The 25,621-nt window shown below is 30.8% G+C and overlaps 3 protein-coding genes across 4 annotated transcripts; 1 reads left to right on the top strand and 2 right to left on the bottom strand.

Moving 5' to 3' along the window:
* Positions 1-5,813: 5,813 nt before the first annotated feature.
* LOC123899784 (pseudo histidine-containing phosphotransfer protein 6) lies at positions 5,814-11,835 on the top strand. The gene is made up of 4 exons (XM_045951003.1): positions 5,814-6,162; positions 6,259-6,402; positions 11,468-11,540; positions 11,624-11,835. Exons 1-4 carry the CDS (start codon positions 5,963-5,965, stop codon positions 11,678-11,680), a joined length of 474 nt encoding a protein of 157 aa, XP_045806959.1. The 5' UTR covers positions 5,814-5,962; the 3' UTR covers positions 11,681-11,835.
* Positions 6,998-11,121, bottom strand: LOC123899783 (protein FAR-RED IMPAIRED RESPONSE 1). Of its 2 annotated transcripts, XM_045951002.1 has the most exons (4): positions 10,790-11,113; positions 8,324-8,808; positions 8,110-8,205; positions 7,864-7,989 (listed from the first exon to the last, which is right to left on the bottom strand). In XM_045951002.1, exons 2-4 carry the CDS (start codon positions 8,735-8,737, stop codon positions 7,879-7,881), a joined length of 621 nt encoding a protein of 206 aa, XP_045806958.1. In that variant the 5' UTR covers positions 8,738-8,808; positions 10,790-11,113; the 3' UTR covers positions 7,864-7,878. The 2 variants fall into 2 exon arrangements, with proteins under 2 accessions (XP_045806957.1, XP_045806958.1); XM_045951001.1 differs by lacking the exons at positions 7,864-7,989; positions 8,110-8,205; positions 8,324-8,808 and adding exons at positions 6,998-7,717; positions 8,971-10,488 and having other exon boundaries at positions 10,790-11,121.
* A 4,178-nt stretch (positions 11,836-16,013) lies between the features above and the next one.
* Positions 16,014-24,882, bottom strand: LOC123896699. The gene is made up of 5 exons (XM_045947058.1): positions 24,575-24,882; positions 17,499-17,607; positions 17,227-17,403; positions 16,975-17,129; positions 16,014-16,374 (listed from the first exon to the last, which is right to left on the bottom strand). The coding sequence occupies exons 1-4, from the start codon at positions 24,880-24,882 to the stop codon at positions 17,043-17,045; spliced, it is 681 nt and encodes a 226-aa protein (XP_045803014.1). The 3' UTR covers positions 16,014-16,374; positions 16,975-17,042.
* Between the last annotated feature and the right edge of the window lie 739 nt (positions 24,883-25,621).

Raw genomic sequence — 25,621 nt, 5'->3', positions numbered from 1 at the left:
TGAAATATTCATAAACTTGAAAGACTCATTGACAAAAAACATGCATCAAAAGATTTACTCCAAAAAACACTGCTCCAAAAATACAAACAACATATGTAACTGATAATCTCATGACTAAACATTTAATGTGAAATCAACATGAAAAAACTTTGCACCTGTATCTGCAAATTAGCATTTCATCTTTGTATTGAATATTTAATGTGAAATCAATTTCTTCAATAATTTCTAATGATTAGCATTTGTGATTAAACATTCACCTTATAAATTATAATATAAATTTGTACATTCCTAATGATTCACCATTTTTATCAATTTGTTTCCATGTAAAATCAAGCAATGTATACAAAATCATGTGGTTCATTTGACTTTTTTTTAAAGTGAAATTAGTTTTCTTTCAATGCTTCATCATTTGGCTTTTCTCAAATAAAATTACTCTTAAAATAAATATAAGAAAAACTCAATTGATTCCAATCTATTTAATGACATCATTCTTAAAATATTCTTTAATTTCAAAGAATTTTATTTTCCAGTAACCTCTTCTTCTTTTTTTCTCCAATAACCTATTTTATTCTTATGAAACAAGTAATCCATGAACTAAATTTTACATACTGAAATAAGGATTAACAATACAATTGTTAATGCATATATTTTCCCTTTCTTGGTCTACCATCCTGCTACACTTTGCAAGACATCATTTAGACCTCAAATAGCCATCTTAGTTCCGAAATGCATAAGATGCTTTCAGAACGACACTCATTTTAAAATTGGGCCAGGAGTAATCAAATAGACTAAATAAAATTTAATTTCACAATTACATCTCTAGTCTTTATCTTTAATACAAACTACTGGTGAATTTTGATTATGCGCTAATTTCAACCATTGGATGCTACATGTTTCCCCCTCTCTTTTAGACCTCTTCCAACCCTAATTTCTTTACTATTGATAGCTATGTCCCTAAATATAAGGTTCTTTTGTGCGGGAGATCCAATTTAAAAAAATTAAGGCAAATATTAGGGCACATAATAAACTATTTAACATATAAATTTATCTAAAAAAATTTACATTCAACTTTTCAAAAATTAAATTGTTGTATTTTCATATTAATAGTTAACATGTGCTTTAAAATTAGAAAATTACATTTAATAATGCATCAATATATGAACCCTAAAATTAATACTAACATTTTCTTTATACTATTCTTTAACATGTGTCTTTAAGCCAGATGTTAGACGGACCCTAAAATTAATGGTGGGATTTCTTTGAAGTTTGTTTAAGGTCCAATAAGACAAGAAGTGATAATTTGCAATTTCGAAACGAAAACTAGAATGAAACAATAATCATACGGGTACAGACAAAAAGGCATTGGATGTTGGAATGGAATAATGGTCACTGTAAATAGGCACGGGAGATTAAAAAAAAAAAAAACATATATGGTTAAGAAGTTTATGGACTAGGTACTATAGGAGTATGTGTTTTATTTTACTTTTTTAGCTATCACATTCACATTGTCATTGGTATGTATGTAAATGTCCTTGGTATGGTCGCCTCAAAAAGTTCTTCTTCTTCCCACTAATTTTAACACTATATATATTTTGTTTATGGAAGCATTTCCTCCTAAGACCATATGTTACATTTCATATGTTTAGTAGATAAACTTTTGATAAATTTCTGTGTTGCTTTAATCAGACGTGTGCTGACGTAAATACAAAGCACGCTCTGCTTTCATTTATATATGGACACATTAAAATATGTACTCCCTTTGTCTGTAAGTACATAACGACCAATTTGACAAAATAGTGTCCCAAAGTATAAGTTCCTTTCAAGTTACTATAAACATTTATATACATTAGAAAACAAATTGGCATGGCCTTTTAATTTAATTAATTAATTAATTTCCCAGCATGTGAAGTTTGGTTCCAGTTTGAGGTTTATGTGATGATGGATTGAAAAGTATACCCGTCATCATGCTTTGCAAGTTTACCGTTTATTTTAAAATTGTGGTAGTACTTGAAAAAGACAAATATTTTATCGTCTCATAGATATACTAATACTAGTACCAGTACAAAGTATAAACCACGGTTCCACGTGACAAGCTTTGGCTAAACTAAAATAAACTTTTCACTATACTATGCTATACCACCACCTCGCTGCGCCCCAAGACAAGCACCATTCCATTTCCAGCACCGGAACAGAACAAGGTGTTTCTTTATTTTTCTCGGAAAAGCCGATGAGAAAAAGTAAATAGTACTACTACTCCAAACCCTACTTAGACCATCCACAATGGTCTCAACACTCAACACCACCTTTTTCACTCCACACCATCTTCTCTTTCTTCCACCTACTCATTCAACACTCATTCAACTTTTACCCTCTCCAATAATTTTTTCATTCAACACTCTACTCCACCACTTTCTCTACCCCACCACTTTTTATTTCATATTCTTATTTAAATTTATATTTTTGTTTTTATGATTACATAAAATTACAATTATCGATTAAAATTAAATTAAAATAATTAACACTTAACGATTTATTTTTTAGTTTTTTGTAATAAAATCAAAATTTATTTAAATAATTTATACGATACAAATCATCTTAACTTAATTTAAAATACAACACACAAGTAACGTAATTAGTGCGATACAAATAATTTAAAATGCAATGCAACACACAAGCAACATAATTAGTACGATACAAATAATTTAAAATGCAATGCAACATACAAGCAACATAATAATTAGTACGATACAAATTAGAAGAATTTTGGCTGTTGAAATGGTTATTGGGATCTATTTCACCAAAAAAAGACTAATACTTCAAGATTAACACTAATAGATAGATAATAATAAGATTAATATAGTGAAAAAATCAATTTTTTTTCTGTGTCCAAATAAAATGAACCAAGTCTCTATTTATAGACAAAAAAAATCATGAATTTTGGTAAAAAAAAAATTAAAAAAAATTAATTTGCAACGAAATAATTGAGTTCAAAGTATTAAATGGATAAAAATTCTGCCAGCCAATAGCAGCTAGCCACGTGGCTGGAACTTATCAACTTTACAATCTCTCTCCGCATGTGACACCAGCCACTCTCCCCCCCCCCCCAGCGAGTGGTGTACACGCGCTAGCTGCAAGCCAGTGAAAGCCTGCCGCGTGTCCCCATGCTCGTCCTGCTGTTCAGTTTCAACTGTGTTGAAGATATTCATCTTCACTCACGTCCATCTCATATTCAACACTTAATTAAACACCCATTGGAGCATGTTTGGTAGTTGAACCCCACTTTCAACACTACCATTGCTCATGGTCTTAGGGTTTTTTATTTATTATACAATCATGCTAAATAGTCTTCCGAACACTTGTTAAATTTATTTATTATAAAAGTAAAGATAAAATTTATCATGTAGTCAAGATAAATCATCCTAACCACGAGATAAAAATACATGTGGTTCGGTTTGGTTCAGTTAGTTTTTAAAAAGTCATCCAAACCAAACCAATGCGGTTAGGGTTAATTCGGTTTGTGCGGTTTATCACGATATAAAAAATATTACAATATTTTCAACTTGTTACAAGATAAACATAGAAAATTTTAATTTATTGTTTACATGATACAATATGCATATACAGAAATGCATATACATAATAACTTATTTTTAATACCAACAGTATAGTTCTAGATCGCGTGAAATGATATGTTTTGACTGCCTATTATTTTATGGACTCAATTTGTGTTGATTGATAATAGTTGATAGAGCTAAGTTAAGTATTGCGGTTTGTTTGGTTCGGTTTTCTAAAATGAAAATCGCAAACCAAACCAAACCGTGCAGTTTGGAAGAAAAATGATCCGTGCAGTTAAAACTAAATGTGATTTTTTGCGGTTTCAATTTGAATTGGTTCGGTTTGCGGTTTTACTTTTAGATTGGTTTGGATACGATCACCCCTATTACTAGTAGTAGAGATGTGGAATAATAGGTGGGGTGACTGACAAGTTAGGAGGTGCAGGCAGTTGTCGTGTGGGAATGAGGGCTGAAGGCCGCACAGCACACAACACAGCAGCTAGGTAGGTAGCGCACCATATTGTAAAGGTGACTGAGGCGCACGCCACAATACTACTGACTGAGGGGAAGGAAGGGTGAGTCGTCAGAACACGTTTTGGTCTCCTAGTTACCCCACATTCACCTTGATTTCCACCCTCCTCATTTGCACGCCTTCCTTTCATTCACCATTTTCTTCCATTTATTACCATACCTCTCTCCTTATCAATAATAACTACCCATATCTAGTTACAAGCTTCTCCTATGAAACTATTGATTTGGCTCAACCCATTAGCTTGAGATATCTACTTATACGCACATTTTTTCTTCAATCGGGTAGAGAAATGATGAACTAATGTTTGTAACGAACCTGTGAGTGCTATTATTAATTTGGCTCAACCCATTAATTTGAGATCTCTACTTATACACACATTTGTTTTATTCAATTGGGCATGAAAATGATGAGTTAATGTTTGCCTTGATCATTTGATTAACGTAGCTTATATTTTAAGAACCACGTGATGTTTTATTATGTTGTTATTAGTCTAATTTTCAATCAACCTTATGGATGACTTACATATTTGAATGAGTTGTATAATGATTATCCTTCTAATCTAATGACAATATCGTATTATATTTAGTTTAATTTATAATGATATCAAAATATTATGTGAAATTATTTATTGGTTGTACTAACAAACGAAATATAAAACCATATCATATAAACAAATTCTTCCCCGTGCGTCGCACGGGTGGGAAATCTAGTGAAACACATACACAAAGACAAACACCGAACACCGTTATAATTTGAGTTATTGTTTGTTTATCCTTCATTTATATGTAAGTACTTCCTCCGTCCTAAAATGAGTGATCCCTTAGGATCCATTTTTTATTTTGCAAAAATTAAGTACCGAACAAAACATTATGGAATAGAACAATAAATACATAATAGATAACTTATAAAGGACAAAAAGTAGTCATGTGGTTTAGTGTGGTCTTTCGAATTTCAATTTGTCTAATCTCAATAGGTTCGGCCCCTATGGGGTGCAGGGTGAGCGACGACATCGGGCATCAAAATTTTGGGAGTCTCAACTCAAATTTTTGAGGTCATATAATAATAGTTATATATTGTTAGTGTTTATAAAATATCATATATACTCAACAGATTAATTTTGAGGTCATATAATAATAGTTATATTATCAATGTTCATAAAATATAATATGTTTAGTAAAAAAAAAAGACCTGATCAAGTAAAAAAATAATAATTAAATGTTTCTTGATTATAAATTTTCTCCTATCTTAAAAGAATTTTCTCCATACTCATGGACCATTAAATAGAACCCATGATCATATGTTTAAGGCGATCAAGACCATTACCCCTTAGACAAATTTATTATTGATATTTTTTATGTTACTTATAAATAGAGGATGATTCTTTTTAATTTTTTTTTTAATAGAGTTCAATTTTTAATATTTAAATCGAATCTCTAAATAATTAGGACGACCCTAAATCCCATTAACAATTTTAAAATTAAAAACGCTACAAGTGTTTGTTTTGTCAAATCCTTTAGGAGTAGTCTTTTATAGTATTAGCAAGATCCTATGGCTATAGCCTAAGATAAAATACTAATATAATGTGTAACAAAGAAATTAAATTTGTTGAAAGGATAGAAGAAGAATATTGATGGGTGGGGTCCTTATTACTTAATCCTTTATTTGCGTGAAAAGGGTCCTTAGTCGTTTGTGGAAGGCTTTAAATAGCAGTGACACTCCCGCGACAACAACAGAAGCTGGAGTAACACAAAAGCCAAAACAGAGAAGAAAAACAAACAAATTAACCTTTGTGTTTTGTCAGTTGAATTTTGAACTGTCTTTAAGCATAATTTGTTTTGATCATCCTCAGTTAGACAAAACGGGTCTCTCACTGTGGATGCTTGGTTTCGGCGCGGACCTCTTGTGGGCCGACATGAATCGCCTCCTCGCCTTCCTCTTCCACCAGGGTGTCTTGGATGAGCAATTTTTGCAACTTCAACAACTTCAAGATCACACTTCCCCTAACTTCGTATCCGAAGTCGTCAACATTTATTTCCACGAGTCCGAAAAACTACTCAACAATCTCAGATCATTACTGTAATTTTTTTTAATCAGATACATCAATTTTTATTGACTTAATTTTTTCTTATATACTGTGACGTTAACGTCTAGTATGTGTGATTGTGATTGCAGAATGGAGAGGGAGTTTTCTGATTATAAGAAAATTGAAATACATTTGAATCAGTTCATTGGTAGCAGTTCAAGCATTGGTGCTAAGAGAGTTACAAGCGTTTGTATTGCTTTTCGTGCAGCTTCTGAGCAAGACAACCGTGCTGGGTTTGTTCCATTAATTCTTAAAATTCGTGCACAATTCTTTTTCTCAAACTTTCTCAAATAAAATACTAGTAATTTTTTTTAGGAAAATGCTTATTCCTACGAAGGATGTTTTCACGATAACAACGAATCCTTTATTTTATATTTTTTTGTTAAGAAACAAACTGCTTAACCTCATCTTTGGTCTTTGCTTATTATCGTCTCAAAGCGCAAAAATTGTGAAATTCAGGAATGGAAGCAACCCACTCATTCTCTCATGATTATTGCGGCCTTTCCTCCATCAACAACCATAACTTCACTGTTCCTTTTCCTTTCTTCAAAACCTAATTTGATATTTATCAACCCAACATATTGATTTTCTTACTCGATTTTTCAAGATCTACAACCATAATTTTTACTCTATGATTAGTTTGATTTCTTGGTAATCTCTGTTCATCTCTCTCTTTTCTGGGTACTACTTTTCTTTACTCTCTTTACCAATTTGGTTTATGAGGCTTTAAGTTTATTTGTTGACATAAATTTTCTTGTAGTTCATTTTTTGTGCTTCATCAGATTCAGTTTGCATTGGTTTTAAAATTGAGTACCCTAATTTATAGAAGAGAAGAAAGGTTGGAGCTTTATGCAAATAGCTCAATTTAAGTCTCCTAGCAAAGTGGAGGTGGAAACTTTTGGCAGTGGTTGGGGAGACAGAAGGATTTTCGGTGAAAGCTACTTACCTTATGATGGTTGCAAAGTTTAATAATAATAGTATGCGTGAGCCTCATGAGGAATATGTGTTCAAACACTTGTGGAAATGTGCTGCTCCGTCTAAGGCTTGTGCATTCTCGTGGCAGCTGCTACTTAATTGAATTCAGACCAAGGATAATCTTTGGAAGGAGAGGGTTATTCGGCAACATCAAACTGATTGTGTTCTCTGTGGTGCCATAGCGGAATCGGGGGTCCATTTGTTTCTGCACTGCAACTGTACGGCGACTGTTTGATACCAGATTATTATGCAATGGTTGGGACTTGTAATTTTACTCCCCCTAATCTGGTCCTGTCTTTTAGTATGTTATTGGGCTGTGCGTATAACAAACGGCAAAAAGAAGGATTGGCGCTGATTTGGAACCTTTTATCTGATCGTATTTTCAATATCGGTTGGAAAGTTTGGAACGCTTTTGTTCTCTTTTAGGCATAGGCAATATAGGCTAAAGTGTATAGGAATAGTTGCACAATGTTGTTGTATGTGCTGCAACTAATTGTTCATGTGTTGCACAAAATTTGATTATGTTTACATTTGTTATATTTCAATGTTAAATGTATTGAAAATAGCTTCAATGTTTACTCCAAAGTCTTGTATTATTAAATAACAAATCTTTTAGCATCAATAACATCACAATCCTTACAAATGAAATAAGCAAATGAAAACAAAAAAATAAAACTTCATGTCTTTATGATGATGGATGAACCATTCTTCTCATATCTCGATGATTCATGTTTTCATAATGTTGGCGGCTGGTCTAATTCACCATTTTGTACTTGATTTGGATTGAAGGGAGCTAAATTGTATACAGTACCATATTCAGTCCTCCATAGATACCTTTGCTCACACTACAAATGTACACAAGAGAGAAAACATAGATGTTATTCATTTGAAAACAAAGTGATATTTGATTTATAATATAAACAAAGAAATAGATATAAATAGAGCATAATATTCTATGTTTACACCTGATATACATCACCATTCTGCTCTTGAGTTGAATCAAATGGAGCTAAGCTATTTATACCACCATTTCCACTACTCAAAAGATCATTATGCTCATGCTATAGATATAAAATACAAAACATAAATAGTCAGTATGCAGTTTCATATGGATTGTTTCAAATTAAAGTTTTTGTATTATTTTTAATGGGAATGAAGAATCAATGTAAGATAAATCACCTCTTCTTGACTTTGGGAATTTTTTCTCTTTTGGCTAGTTTGAGTTTTCTTTTTTGCAAGTTTCTTCTTCACAATTTGATCAACTTTAGCAGCCTTTCTTTTTTCACGAGGACGTCCTTTTCTTCGAGCCTCTACAGGGTCAAGAATGCTAGACACTTGATTTGGAATTGAACCATCTTCTTCTCTAATTCTTGGAGATGACTTTTTACAAGTTAACTCTATTTTCAAGTCCTTGATCCAATCCATAACTTTTAATAATTCTTCTTCGGTCTTTATCTCTGTAGAAGCAACTTCGTAAAAGGCATCACAAGCCTTACCAACACGCTGGAATTCAGCATTTCCAGTCAAGTTATCAAAACCACATTTAATAAGTGTATGTTTTCGCTTTATATCCTTCCTCCACTGTGAAAACATATAACAAGGCGGCACTGACTCTGTTTTACGTGACAATTGAAGCACACAAAGGATGTGTCTACACAAAATACCTTTAAACTCAAATAAGCAACATGTACATTGTAATTCAAAATCTTTCTCATTGAATGACACCTTGAACTCGATGTCTTTCATTTTGTCATATACTTTCTTATTTTCCATCACACTAAATATTGAATTCACACCATCCAATTTCTCAAACAAAGTATTGCAATACATCATAGCAGGAACCTCTAGTTGAAATTCTTTAAATTTTGCATTAGTAAATGCTTTTTGAAATTGAGACTCAAAGCCAAAATGACTTAAACATGGAATTACTTTATTAAATGAATTGAAATCAGCAGTGCTTTCCTTTTCAATCTTATCTTTTAATGCATTGTCATATTGCTCCACAAATTGCTTCAGTGATGTCTTTGAGTTTACATACCCATCAAAAAATGAGTTCATGCTTTCACTTCTTTGTGTGGTTGACATCCCGGCCCAAAATGTGTCCTTCACATACACAGGAACCCAACGGTGCCGCTCATCAAATAACCCTTTCAACCATTCATTATCATGTAGTTCATAAGATTCAACCATTCTTTCCCATTTCTCCATGAAAACACTTTTACTCAATGAATCATAAACAACATCATGCAAAAGTGTTTTAATAGACTCATAATATGTGTGCCTGCCAAACTTTTCTGGAATCTTTTTCATTATATGCCATAAACACCATCGATGATGAGCTTTTGGAAAGACAATTTCAATTGCATTTTTCATTGCTTTATCCTGGTCAGTAATAATGGCATTTGGTGCACGTTGATGCATGCACTCTAGCCACGTTGTAAACAACCAAGTAAAAGTTTTAGCATCCTCATTTGATAATAGCGCACAACCCAACAACACAGATTGACCGTGATGATTTACTCCAACAAAAGGAGCAAAAGGCATGTCATATCTGTTTGTTAAATAAGTGGTGTCAAAGGTTACAGCTTCACCAAAATATTCATATGCAGCCCTACTTCTCGCATCTGCCCAGAATACATTTCTCAAACGACTTTCATCATCGAAATCCATTACATAATAAAACTGATTATTTTGCTTTTGCATTCTAATAAAATAGTTTTGTACTGCATCAGCGTCTCCTGTCCCAAGTCGTAGACGTCTTACCTTATCTATATAATTTCGACAATCTCTTTCTCCAAATGTTAGATTCTCGTACCCATTTGCTTCAACAACCAGAGACCTAAAATTTCTGCTCACATTGATTCCTGCCTGGTCATTAAGTTCTAATCTCCTTTTTATATGAGACCCCAAATTCTTGTTGCATCTAAAATACCGTGCTTTGGTTGGACTAAGTTCATGATTATGCTCAAGAATAACACTTGAAACAACAACTGTTCCATCCGAGCATATACATGCATTCAGTCTTGCCTTACATTGTGTTTTAGTGATAGGATTTGGTTTCAAAACATTCTTGGGATTGCTCACATACTTTCCTGCACGACTACATGCTAAAGTAAAATATTTTTTTCCTTCATCTCCATTTTTCGAACTTATTTTACTAATTCCAAAACCCATATGTCGAGCATAATTCATATAATACAAGGTAACTTCCTCTTCAGAACTAAATGTCATTGCAGTCCTAGGTGCTTCTTCTTCGCAAACAATATTTGAATCTAACTTATCATCATAAATTTCAGATTCTTTGTTTTCTCCTTCACGAGATGGTGATTTAGATATTTCTTGCACTAATACAATAAATTGTTTAAAGATTAAATTAATCAACCAAACAATTAATCTCAATCAAAAAAAGAAAATCAAACAATTAATAGGTTAAAACTATGAAACACTTATCAATGTTCCATATCGGACACACGTCGGTGTCCGTCATGACACACCGACACAACATTAACACATATAATTACATTGAATTGTATTTTTTAAAAATTACTTAGTGTCGACATGTTCGTTTTGTATTTGAAATCATTCTTCATTGATTAAACAGCAGTAAATTGAAAATATAGCAAAGATGCAGTGACAAATACTTACTTGTTAATCCAGTTGAAGTTGAAATGTAAACAAAATAGAAACTTTTGCTTGAGAGGTGGTGGTTTAGGTTTAGGCGATGGAACCACTGAGTTTAAGCAGAGAATATGAAGCAACAATGGAAGGGGACAGTTGAAATTGAAGAAATGAAACTGGTATGTGCCAAGATTCAGCGCGGCAACTATAAGGAAAATGGGAGTAAATCGCGCGTATTGAAAATAAAAGATTTGATATTTAATTAAAAAAGAAAACAAACCCAATAAAATAGGCACGTGCAGCAGGTATTGTCGTGATTCTCGTGAAAATTAGTTTCGTTGTAAATAGCGGTGCTGTTTTTTTTATGGAAATCAATAGAATAAGACTTGCTTTTTGTACCCCCGCAACCATCCAATGTCACACTTTCCTTTTCACACTTAAAAATGCACACACTTTATAGTAATTTATTAGTATATATTAGTATATATTATTAGTTTGAGTTAATTATGATATTATGATACTCTCATATTCATTTATTCATTCATAATACAACAATGATACAAAATTCATAATGGCTTCATCATATGTATTCCATATGGTATCATATGTAAACAAAAATTTATTTTTTAGGTTTATTAAATAACTGATGCTCTGATCCATATATATATAGTGAGTTCTAACTCGTAAATATGTGACTAATTGCAGATGTTTGCGAGCGTTGGAGATGCTGGAGCATGAATATTGCTATCTTAAGAACAAATTGCACGAACTCTTCCAAGTAATGTTACAATGCATTTAATTTAATCATGTTAATTTTATCATAAATTATAATCATTAATTTTAATATATGGTTATGTTCAGATAGAGCAGCAACGTGCTTTGGCAGCAGGAGTGAGATACCCTATGCAGCATCAATAACTTTGAGCAAATGAAATTGTGGAATAAATATCTCCAAGATTTTGTTTTGTTTTTCTTCTTTGTAGCTTTGCAAGGTTGAAGTTTTAGACACAAACCAAGCTCTTCTTGGTAGTTTAGGGTGGTGATTAGAGCCTCTCTTATTTTGAATTTCTCATGTAAATAGTGACATTTTGCTCTTCTGCATTATGCTCTGCTGCAAGTTGTTTAACTTTTGAATGAAAATTGATTAATTAATTAATTAGTAGAAGTCGGATGATGATTTTTTGTTACATGTTCATAGGTCAGTCACTCACTCCGTCCCTAATCATTAGGTCTTCTAACTTTTTATTTTTGTTCTAAAATTTTAATTTTTTAAAAGACCAAGATGCAATAAAATATACAAAGTCCGGGAAGAAAAACTTTAATTTGTAATGTAGTTATTCGTATTACATTGATTTTTTTTTTTGAACAGAGAAGATAATTTATATATATATTAATAAACGGAGAGAGTACAAGATGTACTCAACTCACTCCAATAGGAACAGTACTTGTAGTACTCCGCCCAATCAAAATACTGAACAGTACAAGAAAAAACGATGGCCCTATAAAATTAGACCAACACCAAATACCTAACTGATTATACAATCAAAAGGGGTCAACGCACCATTCATAAAATAAACACGTAAACTAACCTTTTTAGCCAGTAGCCACTTCCATGAGACAATTTTAAGATGTTTTCTCTCTAGGCCTCCCATGCATCTTTTATACCCAAAATATTCCAATTTTGCCCTTGCTAAAAACTTCGATTCGCAGAAACCGAAGTTTTTTCTAGTTCAAATTCAGGGAAAATTCGGTTAACAGAAACCGAATTTTTTTTGCTTGTAGCAACCGAAGTTTTTATTGAAAGACAAAAAAGTAAAATTCAGGAAAAAAAAAAAGAACCATGAAAGCCTAAAGAGAAAACATCCAATTTTAATCCTATCAACAATCTCATCTAGTTCAAATATTGTATCCAAAAAAATTCCATCATTCCTAGATCGCCACAAGGCCCAAAGAACAGCATGGCACACCATCACCATTAATGCCACACCTCTACAAGCTTGCCTCCTCTGGACAACATACGGAAGCTCTCAAAAATGGAGCTCATGGAATGTGGCAACACCTCTACAAGCTTTCGTATCACATTATACTTTCTCGCTAATAAAATATATGAAAAAGAGTAAATATATTTAATACAAAAAAGAGAGTAGATGTATATAGTACAAATTTAGATCAAATTGAAATAAATATACTTTTATTTATATTTTATTACGGAGGGTAGAAACATTTTAGACTTTTTTAGCTCATTGTAATGTGGTCGTTAGCAAGCTTGGTGTTAACAAAATTAAAAATTAAAGATTAGGTTAAATCATTAGAATATTCCAGTTCAAGTAAAATGTGCGCATCATTTTTTACCATATTATGATAGATATTATGTTTTGAAATATTTAAAGCTGATTATAAGCAGTGTTTTAAAAACCGGACCGGACATCGAACCGGCGAGTGCACTGGTTCATTGGTTTATTGGTCGAACCACTGGGTCACTGGTCGAACTGCATGATAAACCGGATTAAATCGGATTAAACCGATAGAATGAACCGGTCTCTATAATAAAACTATATAGTTATTAAATCGGTCGAATGAGATAACTCGTTCTTTGAATAAAAGCATAAAAATTTAAAAATTAAAAGAAAACACAAAAATAGCAAACTGAACACAAAAATAGAACACAAATTTAACTTTTTTTTTTACGGTAGTACAAATTTAATAAGTTTTTTAATAATTTATTACGTTAAAGGCAACCATAAAAACAATAAAAAAATATTAGTTTTTACGAGCTGGAATTTTTCTTTTTATATAGTATGTTTGTTTTAAATGCAAAGTAAACATCCAAACAACAACATATAAGTAAGTGTTTCAAAATATATATAAGGGAGTAACAAAAAAAGTCAAAAAAAAAAAAAAACAAACATATAACAAGTGGGCCACAAGTGAAAGCCCAAAATGAATTAAAAAAACCCTAAATCCTATCATCTTCTCTAACTCATTCATTGAATAGCAGCCAACTGTTGCCTGCCTCACTTCCTGTTTCTTTCTCCTGCACTTGGTTTATCCTTCTTTTCTTTCTTTTTTCTTGCCATAATAGTGAATCTTCTTTATTTCCATTTCTCTATTTCATTCTTCTGTGTTCTATTCTTCTCTTGGGTGAGTTCAAAAGTAAAAATTTAGAGGGTTAAAAGAACAAAATATACAAGGTATATGTACAATTTTTTCTCTATTTCATTCTCCTGCGTTTCACTTTTATGAGTTTTCTCAGTTTCTGTTTCTTTATTTTTTTCTAATTTTTTTTCGTTTTTTTTTTTTAAAAAGCAAACGTTTTGGTCCAGAAAAAAAAAACGCAATTGAACCGCCGGTTTTTTAAAACCGCCGGTTCACTGGTTTTCACCGGTTTTCACCGGTTTTACCGGTTCCCGCCGGTCCAATAGCGTATCCGATCCAACATCCGGACCAGACCGGTGACCCTCCGGTTTCCGGTTCAACCGGTCGGACCGGCCGGTCCGGTCCGGTTTTTAAAACACTGATTATAAGTATTACTATCAAAGTTCCAATGAATTGCTATAAAAATAAAATAAAATCTTGTGGATTATTATAATCTTAACTAGTTTGGTGTTTGTTAATTAATCCATATGGATACGATAATCTTTTATACTACTTATGTGCTAGAGTTTTAAGTGTGTTTTTAACACAAAAATGACAAAACTCTACACCATTAGTAGGTCAGGAATATCTGTCCCATTGTATTCTCCCATACACGCAAGCAACGCAACGGTTAGCCAAGACAAGGAGCATTTTTGTCTGGTTTTTCGGGGGGAACCTTTTTGAATTATCGACTCGGTTGAACGGCTCACTAAATGGATGCAAGTTCATCTAATTGGGGCACATGACTCCACTTAATCTCTTTAGTTTATTGTAAGTTCTTTACTATTTTTAGCTATTCAACATTAAAAAAAAAACTTAATTACATATTTAGTCCCTTATCTTTATTTTAAGTTTCAAGTTGGTCCTTATCTTTTAAAAGTTTTAAATTGGTCCCTTATCTTTTCTTCTGTTTAATAAGTTGGTTTCTCCCATCAACTTTTTGACTGACGGTGACACGTGACAAACGAAAAACACACGTGAACTGACACCTGGATTTTTTTGACATGTCATCTGCCACGTTATTTTGTTTAATTTGTATGAGGTTGTTGCAGAGATGAAGAAATGATGGAGAGAAGGAGATGGGAGAAAGAAAGAATAAAGGAAGGTAATGAAAGAAGGAACCCATTTTAAATGTACCATCCTCTCCAAATATGAAAAGAAGCAGCAACATCTCTCTGTGGGTTGTTGAGCACAATTAGTTTTCTTTGATTCTCAGATCTGGGTTTAATAGAAACAATCGCAACTCACAATTATTTTTTCTAATTTTGATTCTCCCCCTTCACCAAACACAAATTAAAAGATTTTGTAAGAAAAAAAAAATTAAAAGATTCAGAATTTTTAAAGATTTTGTAAAAAAAATTAAACAAAATGACGTGACAAATGACATGTCAAAAAAATCCATGTGTCAGTCGACGTGTGTTTTCCGTTTGTCATGTGTCACCGTCAGTCAAAAAGTTGACGGGAGGGACCAACTTATTAAATAGAAGAAAAGACAAGGGACAAATTTGAAACTCTTAAAAGATAAGAGACCAACTTAAAACCTAAAATAAAGATAAATGACCAAAAGTGTTGGCCCCACAAAATTATACCAAATTTGTAAAAAAAATAAATTAAAGTACATAAGCAGATAGAGTAAAATAATGTTACATAAACAACCAATAATAATTTATCTTTCTGTCACTTCACTCCACTCATGTATAGTTATTTTGAAATTACTTATATATTTTGAAAATAGTTTTACACTGACTGTGCATATAAATTAAATTCTTGTTAAAATAACAATAATATAACATGACAAAAAGATCAATTATTATTGGTCGACCGTGCACTATCTTTAAACTCTAAATATAATTAGTAAATAACTATTTGTCCTTAATTTTTCCTCTAAAAAAAGGAGGTCTTTATTTTTTGGACACAAAATTACATTGTTTTTTGTACTCTCCAAAATTACATTAATTTTATTCTACTAACTTTTTACCTATAAATTATCAACTATAAATTAGTTTATCAATTATTAACTAGTTTTTGAACTATTAGATAATTGGTAGCTAATTAGCTGCCAATTAGCTACGAACACAATCGGAAGGGACGAAAATCAACAAAATTTGAACATTCAGGGATATTTTTTTTTTATTTAAAAAAACAATATAGGGACTAAAATAAAAAAAACATATACATGCGGAGACAAATATGATATTTAAGCCTTGATTGAAATACTAATCCAACCAAAACAGATCAAGGCATTCATTGAGTAAATAATAGTGTAGTGGATGAGAAATGGAACCTGCTCAAAGTGCCATCTCAGGCTGCAAAGCTGCCAATTCATCTTCTTCACTTGTGGGCTTCACAGACAAAGGGCGAGTAGGTTGTCGCCCAGATGGAGTATGCACTGCTGCTGGAGCTGTAGTTGCAGGCTGAACAAGCTGTTCTTCCAATTCAGCACCCTCTAGCTCTTCAAGTTCTCCTTCCAATTCATCCTGAAATGCTAAACAAATTCAGTGTGTTGCCTGGGCACATAATATCATTGAACTCATCCATGATTTTGTCAACATCATCAATATTACTGCAAAAAATGCGACTCAACCGTTAAGAGCAAGAACATGAAATACTATCAGCCAAATTCATGAAGAGAATTTTCCATATAACAACTAGTAATAGACCCGTGCGATGTTACGCCATTAATTTAGTAAGTCACACTTTGCGATAGCAGTTTGAATAAAGTAATTTTTTCATGTACACACTAATTTTGAATTAAGCAGAAATTGCACAAATACATAAATTGATAGTTCAACAGTTTTTGGATTGATTTCAGAAGTAGCAAATACTCACATCATATAGTCTGAGTACACATGGGATTAATTTAGAATTTAGAAGTAGCAAAATGAAATTAAACAGTTCAGATACCAAACATTGAAGTTGATATTAAAGTTGGTTCACTTATAAAGATTGAGAACAACAAACATGATCATCTCAAATTGCGACGTTAAAGATTAACACGGAGTTGAAAAGTATATGGAAATAGCAAAAATCTCAAGTTGTCACCGGGTGTTGGCCTGTGACTTAGTATATAAGCATACCATCCTTCTGTAATATGCTTTTCGAATGCTCCAATATATTTTGATCTTTTAGAAGTATGAACAATGCATCAGTAATGAAAAGCCATATCTTCCGGCATTAGTTGAAGATGGGTTGCTCTTGAAAGGACACCTCTTGACAAAGCATTTGGAAAGTGCTAAAAAATTAAAAGTATTGGATAATAGTTAGTAGGAAGCTATTTGGAATAGTTTTGAATAAAGAATAATGAACATTAAATAATGTGTAGGCATTACCAAAACTTGTTTCTTGGAAAGATTAACCATCGATTTGGAAACGGTTTTATTCCATTCAATTGGTTCTTGACCAACATGTACATGGTCTGCAACAGGTTCATCTTGACCAACATGTTGAGCTTTATTTTCACCACCATCTTCAAGTTCTTCAACAGCTTCAAGTTCTTCAACTCCATCCTTAAAGTATAAAAATATGTATCAGCAACATCAAAGTTATAAAACATAATGAAACTTGTCACACAATGAAATTAAATAGAAATAGTGTACTTTACCAATACTAAGGTTGCGTCATCACCATGGGATTGATCATTAGACAATCCAATCAAAGTTAATGAAAATTTATTGTTCAAAATATGATATTCTAGCTGCACTTTTGTTGGTCTTATAAATCCAAATGTATAGATATGAACATTTAAAAAATAATTTAAAGTCGTATTTTTGTGATAATTTTTCTTTTAAAAAATATGAAATTTGTAAAAAGAAAAACTAATATAATATATAATTAAAATTTATTAAAAATTAGTAAAAATCACCTGTAAATCATGTATTTATTTATTTTTGACAAATAAAGCATTATACTCCATATTTTTTTTGATGAATTTATAGGCATTACTATATATTAGCCACGTATGAGAAAAGATATGATGAAAAAAATTATTGGAGGCATGACATAAAGGAGAAAGTCCTTCAATATTTTTTTGTTTGTTGAGAAGTCTTTTCAAAATACTTTACCATATGCTTAGTGCAGATAAAATGAACTTTTTTTTCACAAATTTTGAGGGTAATGCTAAAATTATTAGATTGAGTTTTATGATTGGAGTTCGAATTTTGATTCTTTTATTTTGTACGTGAGTTTTCAATTTCTTGCAATTTTATTCTTATTCACTTATCTTCACATTTTCTTTTATCAGTTGTTGTGGTTGGGGATAAAAAATGCACTCAACTTTTAAATTTTCACAAGAAAAGATGTACGATTAAGTTAACGAGATAACACAATTTAATAAAAAAAAATTTCATTATCAGTATCCGGTTCACTGGACTTTTTAATCTGGTTCGGAAGTCAATTTTGTCATCAAGTGATTTTAGGTTGTTTCTGTTCGTAATTGTGGAGATCAAATCATCCTACAAATTCAAAGTCAATCACCAATAAACCAACTAACTATTTGTATAACTTAATATAATTTAGAAAGTGCATTCACAAAAGAGTTTCAAAACGTTTGTTTTAAAGCTTTTTTTTTTTTTTTGACAAAATAAAGCATTATAATTTATAGGCCACTAGCTATAGATATATAGGTCTAGCATGGAATTATAAAGAAAGACATGTTGAGAACGAATTATTAGAGGCGTGACATAAAGGAGAAGGTCCTTCAACATTTTTTTGGCTATTGGGTAGTCTTTTCAAAATACTTTATCAAATGTTATCAGTAATAAAATGGGTGAAAATTGAATTCAAGTAATTAATAATTTTTTTTATAAAACACTAAAGAATTGATTTAATGGTAAAAATATAAGTTTTAGATCCAGGAAGTTCTGAGTTTGAGTTTTACAACTCTTGAAGAGAGATAAATGTAATTATTTTTGCAAGTGCTTTACAAAAATAAAAGAATAATTGGTCTATTTGAATTAACTTATTTTTTAACTTATGCAAATTTTTTATATATTATTATAAGTTTGTCAAAGTAGTTTATGATAAAATAGCTTATAAAAATACAATTTTCTCAAGTGTGAACTTATAAAATAGCTTAAAACCTAATTTATAATGCATAAGTTGTTTGCATAAGCTCAAAAATAAGTTAATCCAAATGGGTCCAAATTCCTTTTAGAATGAATTATTTGGAAGAATTTAAGTTCGTAACAATTTTAATTTGTTATAGTGAATTGTAAAATTGAGTTGTCCTCCGTGAGTTTATTTAGTTGATACTTGATAGAGATATTATATTATATATGTAGAAGTTGAAGTTCGAGCTCCGCAAACTTTATTTATTCATCTTAAGAATAAAATTTCTTAACACTAAACTACTTGATAAAAAATTGAGCTGCTTTGAAAACTTAATCTTCAAGGAAAAATACATCATTCTCTTAAGTGGGAAAGGGTAATGTCTAAATGATCACTCAATATTATTTAAGTGGGAAAGGAAAAGGGAAAATTCACATCATTCTCTTATTCCTTTTTGTTATAATTCTCAAATTTACTATATAAATCCTATTTCAATCTTCTAATTAAAGTCTCTAATAATGCAATTATTATCAATTAGAGTTCAAAACATGTAATATTGTCAATATTATTACAGTTTTTATTAGTATTCTCTCAAAAAAGAAAAATCATGATCAGTTTGGACTTTTGAATTAATGAATTACAAAATTACACGAGTCTCACTATGATGTATTGATGCTATTTTATTTAGTTTATAAAAATTAATCGCACATGACAAATTGGTCAAGATTGCTAAGCATCAGATCACAGCTAGGTCGGCAAGAGTGGGTAACATTTAGTAACAATCAACATAAACCTCGTCTTAAAAAAAAAACATAAACCTCTAATTCTTTCAATTTAATTACGTACATCAACTTGGTTGATCCAAGAGTAATATAAAACTTCTCAATAAATATAACTAAATTATTTCTCTCAATTTATTTACATTATCTTGGTTGATCCATAGGCAATATAAAACTAAACGAAAAAATAGATTTGATAATATATACTGCAAGTATAAAAAACTTAGGCATATATTATATCTAATACATCATCACTTCATTATATGTCGATTCTTTAAGAATAAATATAACAAAAATTCATTTGTAAAATAATTTTATAATATCATATACTTGTCTAATAATTTTATTGAATACTATCTTTGTCCTAAATTATAAAGCACTTTAATAATTTACTATAAACTGAAAACTATAGTTAATTTTGTATGAAAAAGAAAAAAATTATGAAATACTTTATAGAATTACTGTTTAATGTTTATGTCTTTATGAAAAGAATTATAAATATAAAAATGTTATTATAGTTGGAAAATAAATGTTAATTTTTTTGAAGGAGGAAAATAAATGCTAATGATTCGTGTAAAATGGGACAGTTAATTTGTTTGCGAGAAGAATGACTTAATTATTTTAAGATAGAGGATTTATATATAGATTAACTTTGGATTTGAATAATGCTATCAAGTATCAACACACTCTTTAACAAACACATTCCAACACACTCTCTTTTATTAGTTGAAATTCACATGGGTCCCATAAAAAAATATGGACCCATATAACATTTATGAGACCCATGTGAATTTCAACCAATAAAAAAGAGTGTATTGAAATATATTTATTAAAGAGTGTGTTGCTAGCACTCGTCCTTTGGATTTTTCTTCTTAATTCTATTTTCGTGCTGTTTACAGTTCTATTCATTGGACTTTTGTGTGTTTGACTTGTTAAATATATATTACTATTTTTAGTAGATAGTTGTGACGTCTGGAAGTGTTTTATACTTTCATTTTGGTTTTCTTGACTATGAAAAAATAATGGTGGCTAGTAGCTAGTCTCGACGTACACACATATATGCTAGTATAGCATTTCATGATGACGGTTTGCATTTGAATTTCTGTTGCATTTTATGAGCTGTTGTACTATTTTTTGTCGTCAACACTAATGGTCCGTTTTGGTAGGATGAAAAAAAAGTGGGAGAAAAAAAATTACGAAAATTGATGAATGAATTTAGACTAAAGTTAGTCCAAATTTATTTATTGGTTTTCATAATTTTTTTTCCTTTCATTTTTTTTTATAAAACCAAACGGACCATAAGTTAAAGAAACAAAAGAGAAAATAAATAAATAAATGGTATGAAAAAGAATAATTTTTATGAGTTAAGATATTGAATACTCCCTCCGTCCAAAAATATAAACAAAAAGTTGTTAACAAAAATGAATGTATTTGATTGATCACTTTTTGTTTATATTTTGGGATGGAGGGAGTACGCAACTTTCAAATATATTATTTAGTTTCTTATTTTTTGAAGTAATGTCTTGGGACACTATGGTTAGCATTTTTTTAGCAATATAGTTTTTTCTATTTCAATGAAGAGAGTATAAAAAGAACTTTATCCAAAAGTCGGATTGAAGTGCAAATGGTACTCACTTCAAAATAAAATGAAACCAAAAGATTCGATCAGATTGGAAATCCAATCATACAACAAGTCGAACAATCCTTATTTTATAAGCCATTTAGTATAAAATTAGTTTAAGACATCTACTATCCAAATTTTTAGTTTTATAAAGTTGAGTTTGATACAACTTAAAATTTAGTTTTCACTATTAATGAGTTTGATACAATTTAAATTTTAAGAACCTAAGTTTTTGCTATTAATTTTTGTAATGATTAAGGGTCCGTTTGACCCAGCTTTTTTTAGAGCTTATGCAAACAGCTTATGCAATATAAATTAGGTTTTATGCTATTTTATAAGTTCACACTAATGAAAATTGTAATTTTATAAGCTATTTTATCATAAACTACATTGACAAACTTATAATAATACATAAAAAGTGCATAAGCTCTAAAAAAAGCTAGGCCAAACAAACATAAGTCATTTTTATCCTTAAAATTTGTTGTCTTACATGTTTAGAAAATTATAAACATTAAAAAATTTCAACAAATAGTAAATCAAACTTAAACTTTTAAACGTCAAATTCTTTTAAAAAAACTAAATATTCTGAAAAGAATTCTATTATTTATTTATACTATATATAAAGAGAATAAATGACTTTTGGTGTAGACTTTTCGTAATACCAACAATACTCTTGATTTTTTTTATTAGTAACAACACAAAATTTTTATTAACAAACTCACCAAAACACAAGACACGTCTTTTTTTTAGCAAGTTTTTATCAACAAACTCACCATAACATAATATCTTTTTTTTACATAAATTAAACACAGGCAGACACGGACCGCACCTGCCTAGCCCACTAGTAACACAGAATGTATCTACAAAATTTGGTAGTATTTTTATAAAACTTCAATTTATTTTAGACTAAAAATCGGAAAATAATATAAAAACCAAAAAACACATTTAACGGTGAGCAGGCAGCAATGTAGTTGGTCAGAGTTCAAACTTCAAGCAAACACAAAATTACAGCATGTCATTTTCATAAGATAAAACAAAAATATATATAATATACAGCAGGTGAAAATTTAATAATGTGAGGTGGGAAAAGTGCAAAAATATAAGAAGGTAAGTACAAAGTAAAAATTAAAGTTCTGCATGTGCAGTCTGCAGACCGTTTGCCCAACATGGGTCCACTCCTTTCCAAATTTGAATAGTTATAATTAAGGGTGTACGTGAGCCGGATTGGGTTGGATTTGGCCAAAACCAAAACTCAAACCACATATGGTACTCCGGGTTGGGTTTAGTAAAATAACCACCCGTTATAACATTGGGCCGGGTTGGGTAAATCCACTAATTTCCGGGTTGGATTGGGTTGGGTTGTGAGTTACCCAAATTATTTTTCTATTTTTTTTATTAAATATATAAATATTGAATCATCATATTTTCTCATAAAAAATAACTCAATCAATGTATCTTCTTGAAAAATAGGGTAACTTTTTTTCACTATAAAAAATAATCATCCATTTTTGTGTGTAAATCTACTAATTTACGTGCTGGATAGCGTGTTATCCAAATGATTTTTTTGCTTTTTTTAATATCAAATGACTAAACCATGAATCACTATATTTGTTTATGAAAATTATTCAATTTTTTTAAATTTTTAAAAAATAATGCGAAAAGTTATCATATTTGTTTATAAAAATTATTCAATCTTTTTTATTTTCGTAAAAAACAGTATAACTCATTTTCAATATAAAAAATATTTAATAATCAAATGAAAAAATCTTTAGTATTTTCATAAAAAAATTTCAAGAAACATAGCACTAGTGGGTTAGTGGGTTTTTTGGGTTGGGTCCGGTTTTACCCGAAACCCGATTTTTTTAATGGGTTTTTCATTTTTGAAATCCATATCCACCCACTTGTCCGACCCAACCCACTTTTTTGGGTTGGGTTGGGTGGGTTTGACCGGGTCGACCGGATTTGCCCAACCAACGTACACCCCTAGTTATAATCAATCATTTTCTCCCTAACAATTCTTTTCATATTATGCAATTTACTAATTAATTTATCTTTATTAAAGTTTATAATTTATTTTTTCCATTATTAAAGGATACTTTTGTAATATAACTTATAATTTTTCTTTAGTTTGAGATTGAGATTTTTTTCCCCTTCTAGATTTTCTTTTTTGTTTTCCTTAAACTAGGACGACCAATAAGTGGAATCAAATTAGCCAAATATATTCAAGTCAATGATCTCAATCACACTTGTAAAACAAAAAAGAGTTTAGAGTTATAGATATGTGTGTGCGCATTCTCTTTTTCATTTTTTAGTATATATGTCTGGAATTGGCTGTGGGATAATGTCCACAATTTTTCTTGTGGCCTAGATTTTTTGAGAAAAATGATGAAAAAAATAAATAAATATATTATGAGAAAAAATTGAGTGATAAAAAATAATAACACTAAAAAAATAATAATTTTATAGCTGCGCTAAAAGTTTGGTGCCCTGCGTGTCTGATCTCCCGAACACACTTTAGAACCCAATGGTTTTGAAATAGATTTCATGTTGTTAAAGTAGGACGCTGCAATCAATCTCAGCCATCCAATCTAAAATTGTCAGTTAAAATTATTTGAAACACAGTTTTCAATCTTATCCATCTGATCTGATATCAATAATCTAGATTAAAAATTGCATGTAACGATGTTGATATTTAATTGCAGGCAATTTACACCCATGATTTTAAAGTGTATATTCTATAAAAAAATTTTTTTTTTGCATTAGTCCTCTGGATCTTAAGGAATTGGCCCACGGTAATCTAAAGTTCGGATGCGAGGTTATAAAAACTTGGCCAAAAATATTCTCGTTAGAAATTAAACTCGAGTTCTCCCAAATGATCCGTTCTAGGAAAAACTCATTAACTACTTGAGCTCAATGTCTTGGTTTAAAGAATTTTATTTTAACCAATTCTATAAAGAATTTGATTATTCAATTAAAGAAAATTTTGGTATTTACTCAATTAAAGGGGACCAGGATTTGCTGCTGTTATAAATAACGCAGTAATTACGCAGTAATCAATCTTGTCCATTAATTTTACATCGAACGGTTTTCTGTATTTAACATAAAAGCAATATCTTTTAAATTGGTTCTTGACAAAACCGTTTTTAAAAGATTTTCTTTTAAATCGGTTCTTGACCAAACTGTTTTTAAAAAGATTTTTCTTTTTATTTTTAAACCTTGGATGGATGTTACGCTCTGATACCAGAGTTTTCTGCAGAGGTAGCTGCATTTGCGGAAGGTAATCTTTCGAGGATCTTTTGAATCCTTGAGAGATTTAAGTCTCTTTGGAGACATTTTTGAAAACTTCTAACGTCGTTTTCATCATATGTTTGGGTTTGTGATGCCCATTCTATAGTGCCTTCAAGGCGCTCTATATTATATTTAACCACATCATAGAATCCATAGATATGTGTGGGGTCTTTTTCTAGAATCATATTTAGAGTTTTCTGGTATTCTCCTAACTCTAATTCTAAAAGGTATGCCCAAGTTGCTCCAGGCATCTCTTAGATTTTTCTATCTAAATTTTGGACTTGTAGGGATAGTCCTTCTATTGAACTATGTAGCTTACTTAGCTCTTTTTGTTCTGAGATATAAAAATCTTTTTTGGGTGGTGTTATTCTAAGGCTTTTGCTTCTAAATAACGATTTGTCTTCTGTTTCCTCAAACAGATCTCTGTCAGCTTCTATCAAAGAACAACTATTCCTTGCTAGGCTTCTGAATATAGGTGATTTTAGAGTTACTATAGGTGCAAACAATTCGTCAATATGAATTGTGTCTTTTCCTTTGAATTCTATACTATGATGTGAATTACTCAAAGCATAGTTAATTCTATAGTAAATGGTAAAGGGGTGATTACCTTTTTTCATAAAATTTTTGTTTTTCATTTTATAATGAAAAACTATAGATCTATCAAGATCTTTATCTTTTAGGGATAAACCAATTTGTAAATTTATATCAAATTTGATTTTACCATATTTTAGATTGCAATTTCCTTTTGCAATTGTTGCTTGATCTGTGTCTAGAATTCTAGAGTCTTTTAAAGCTATTTCTAGAGGTGAATTAATACCTTTCATAAAAGTACTTTTAATTAAAATCTGAATGGTCGATATATGAATATAACCAATTTTAGATCTTTCATTTTCTGAAAAGGTTTTAATTCTTTCTTTAAGTTGAGTTGTATTTATAGTAGATATAACTATATTTCCATGAGTAGAATCAATGGGAATTGCTTCTTCTCCT

The sequence above is a fragment of the Trifolium pratense genome, linkage group LG7 (genome assembly GCF_020283565.1).
Source record: "Trifolium pratense cultivar HEN17-A07 linkage group LG7, ARS_RC_1.1, whole genome shotgun sequence".
Classification (NCBI taxonomy): Eukaryota; Viridiplantae; Streptophyta; class Magnoliopsida; order Fabales; family Fabaceae; genus Trifolium; species Trifolium pratense.
This window is presented reverse-complemented; position numbering and strand designations above follow the sequence as displayed.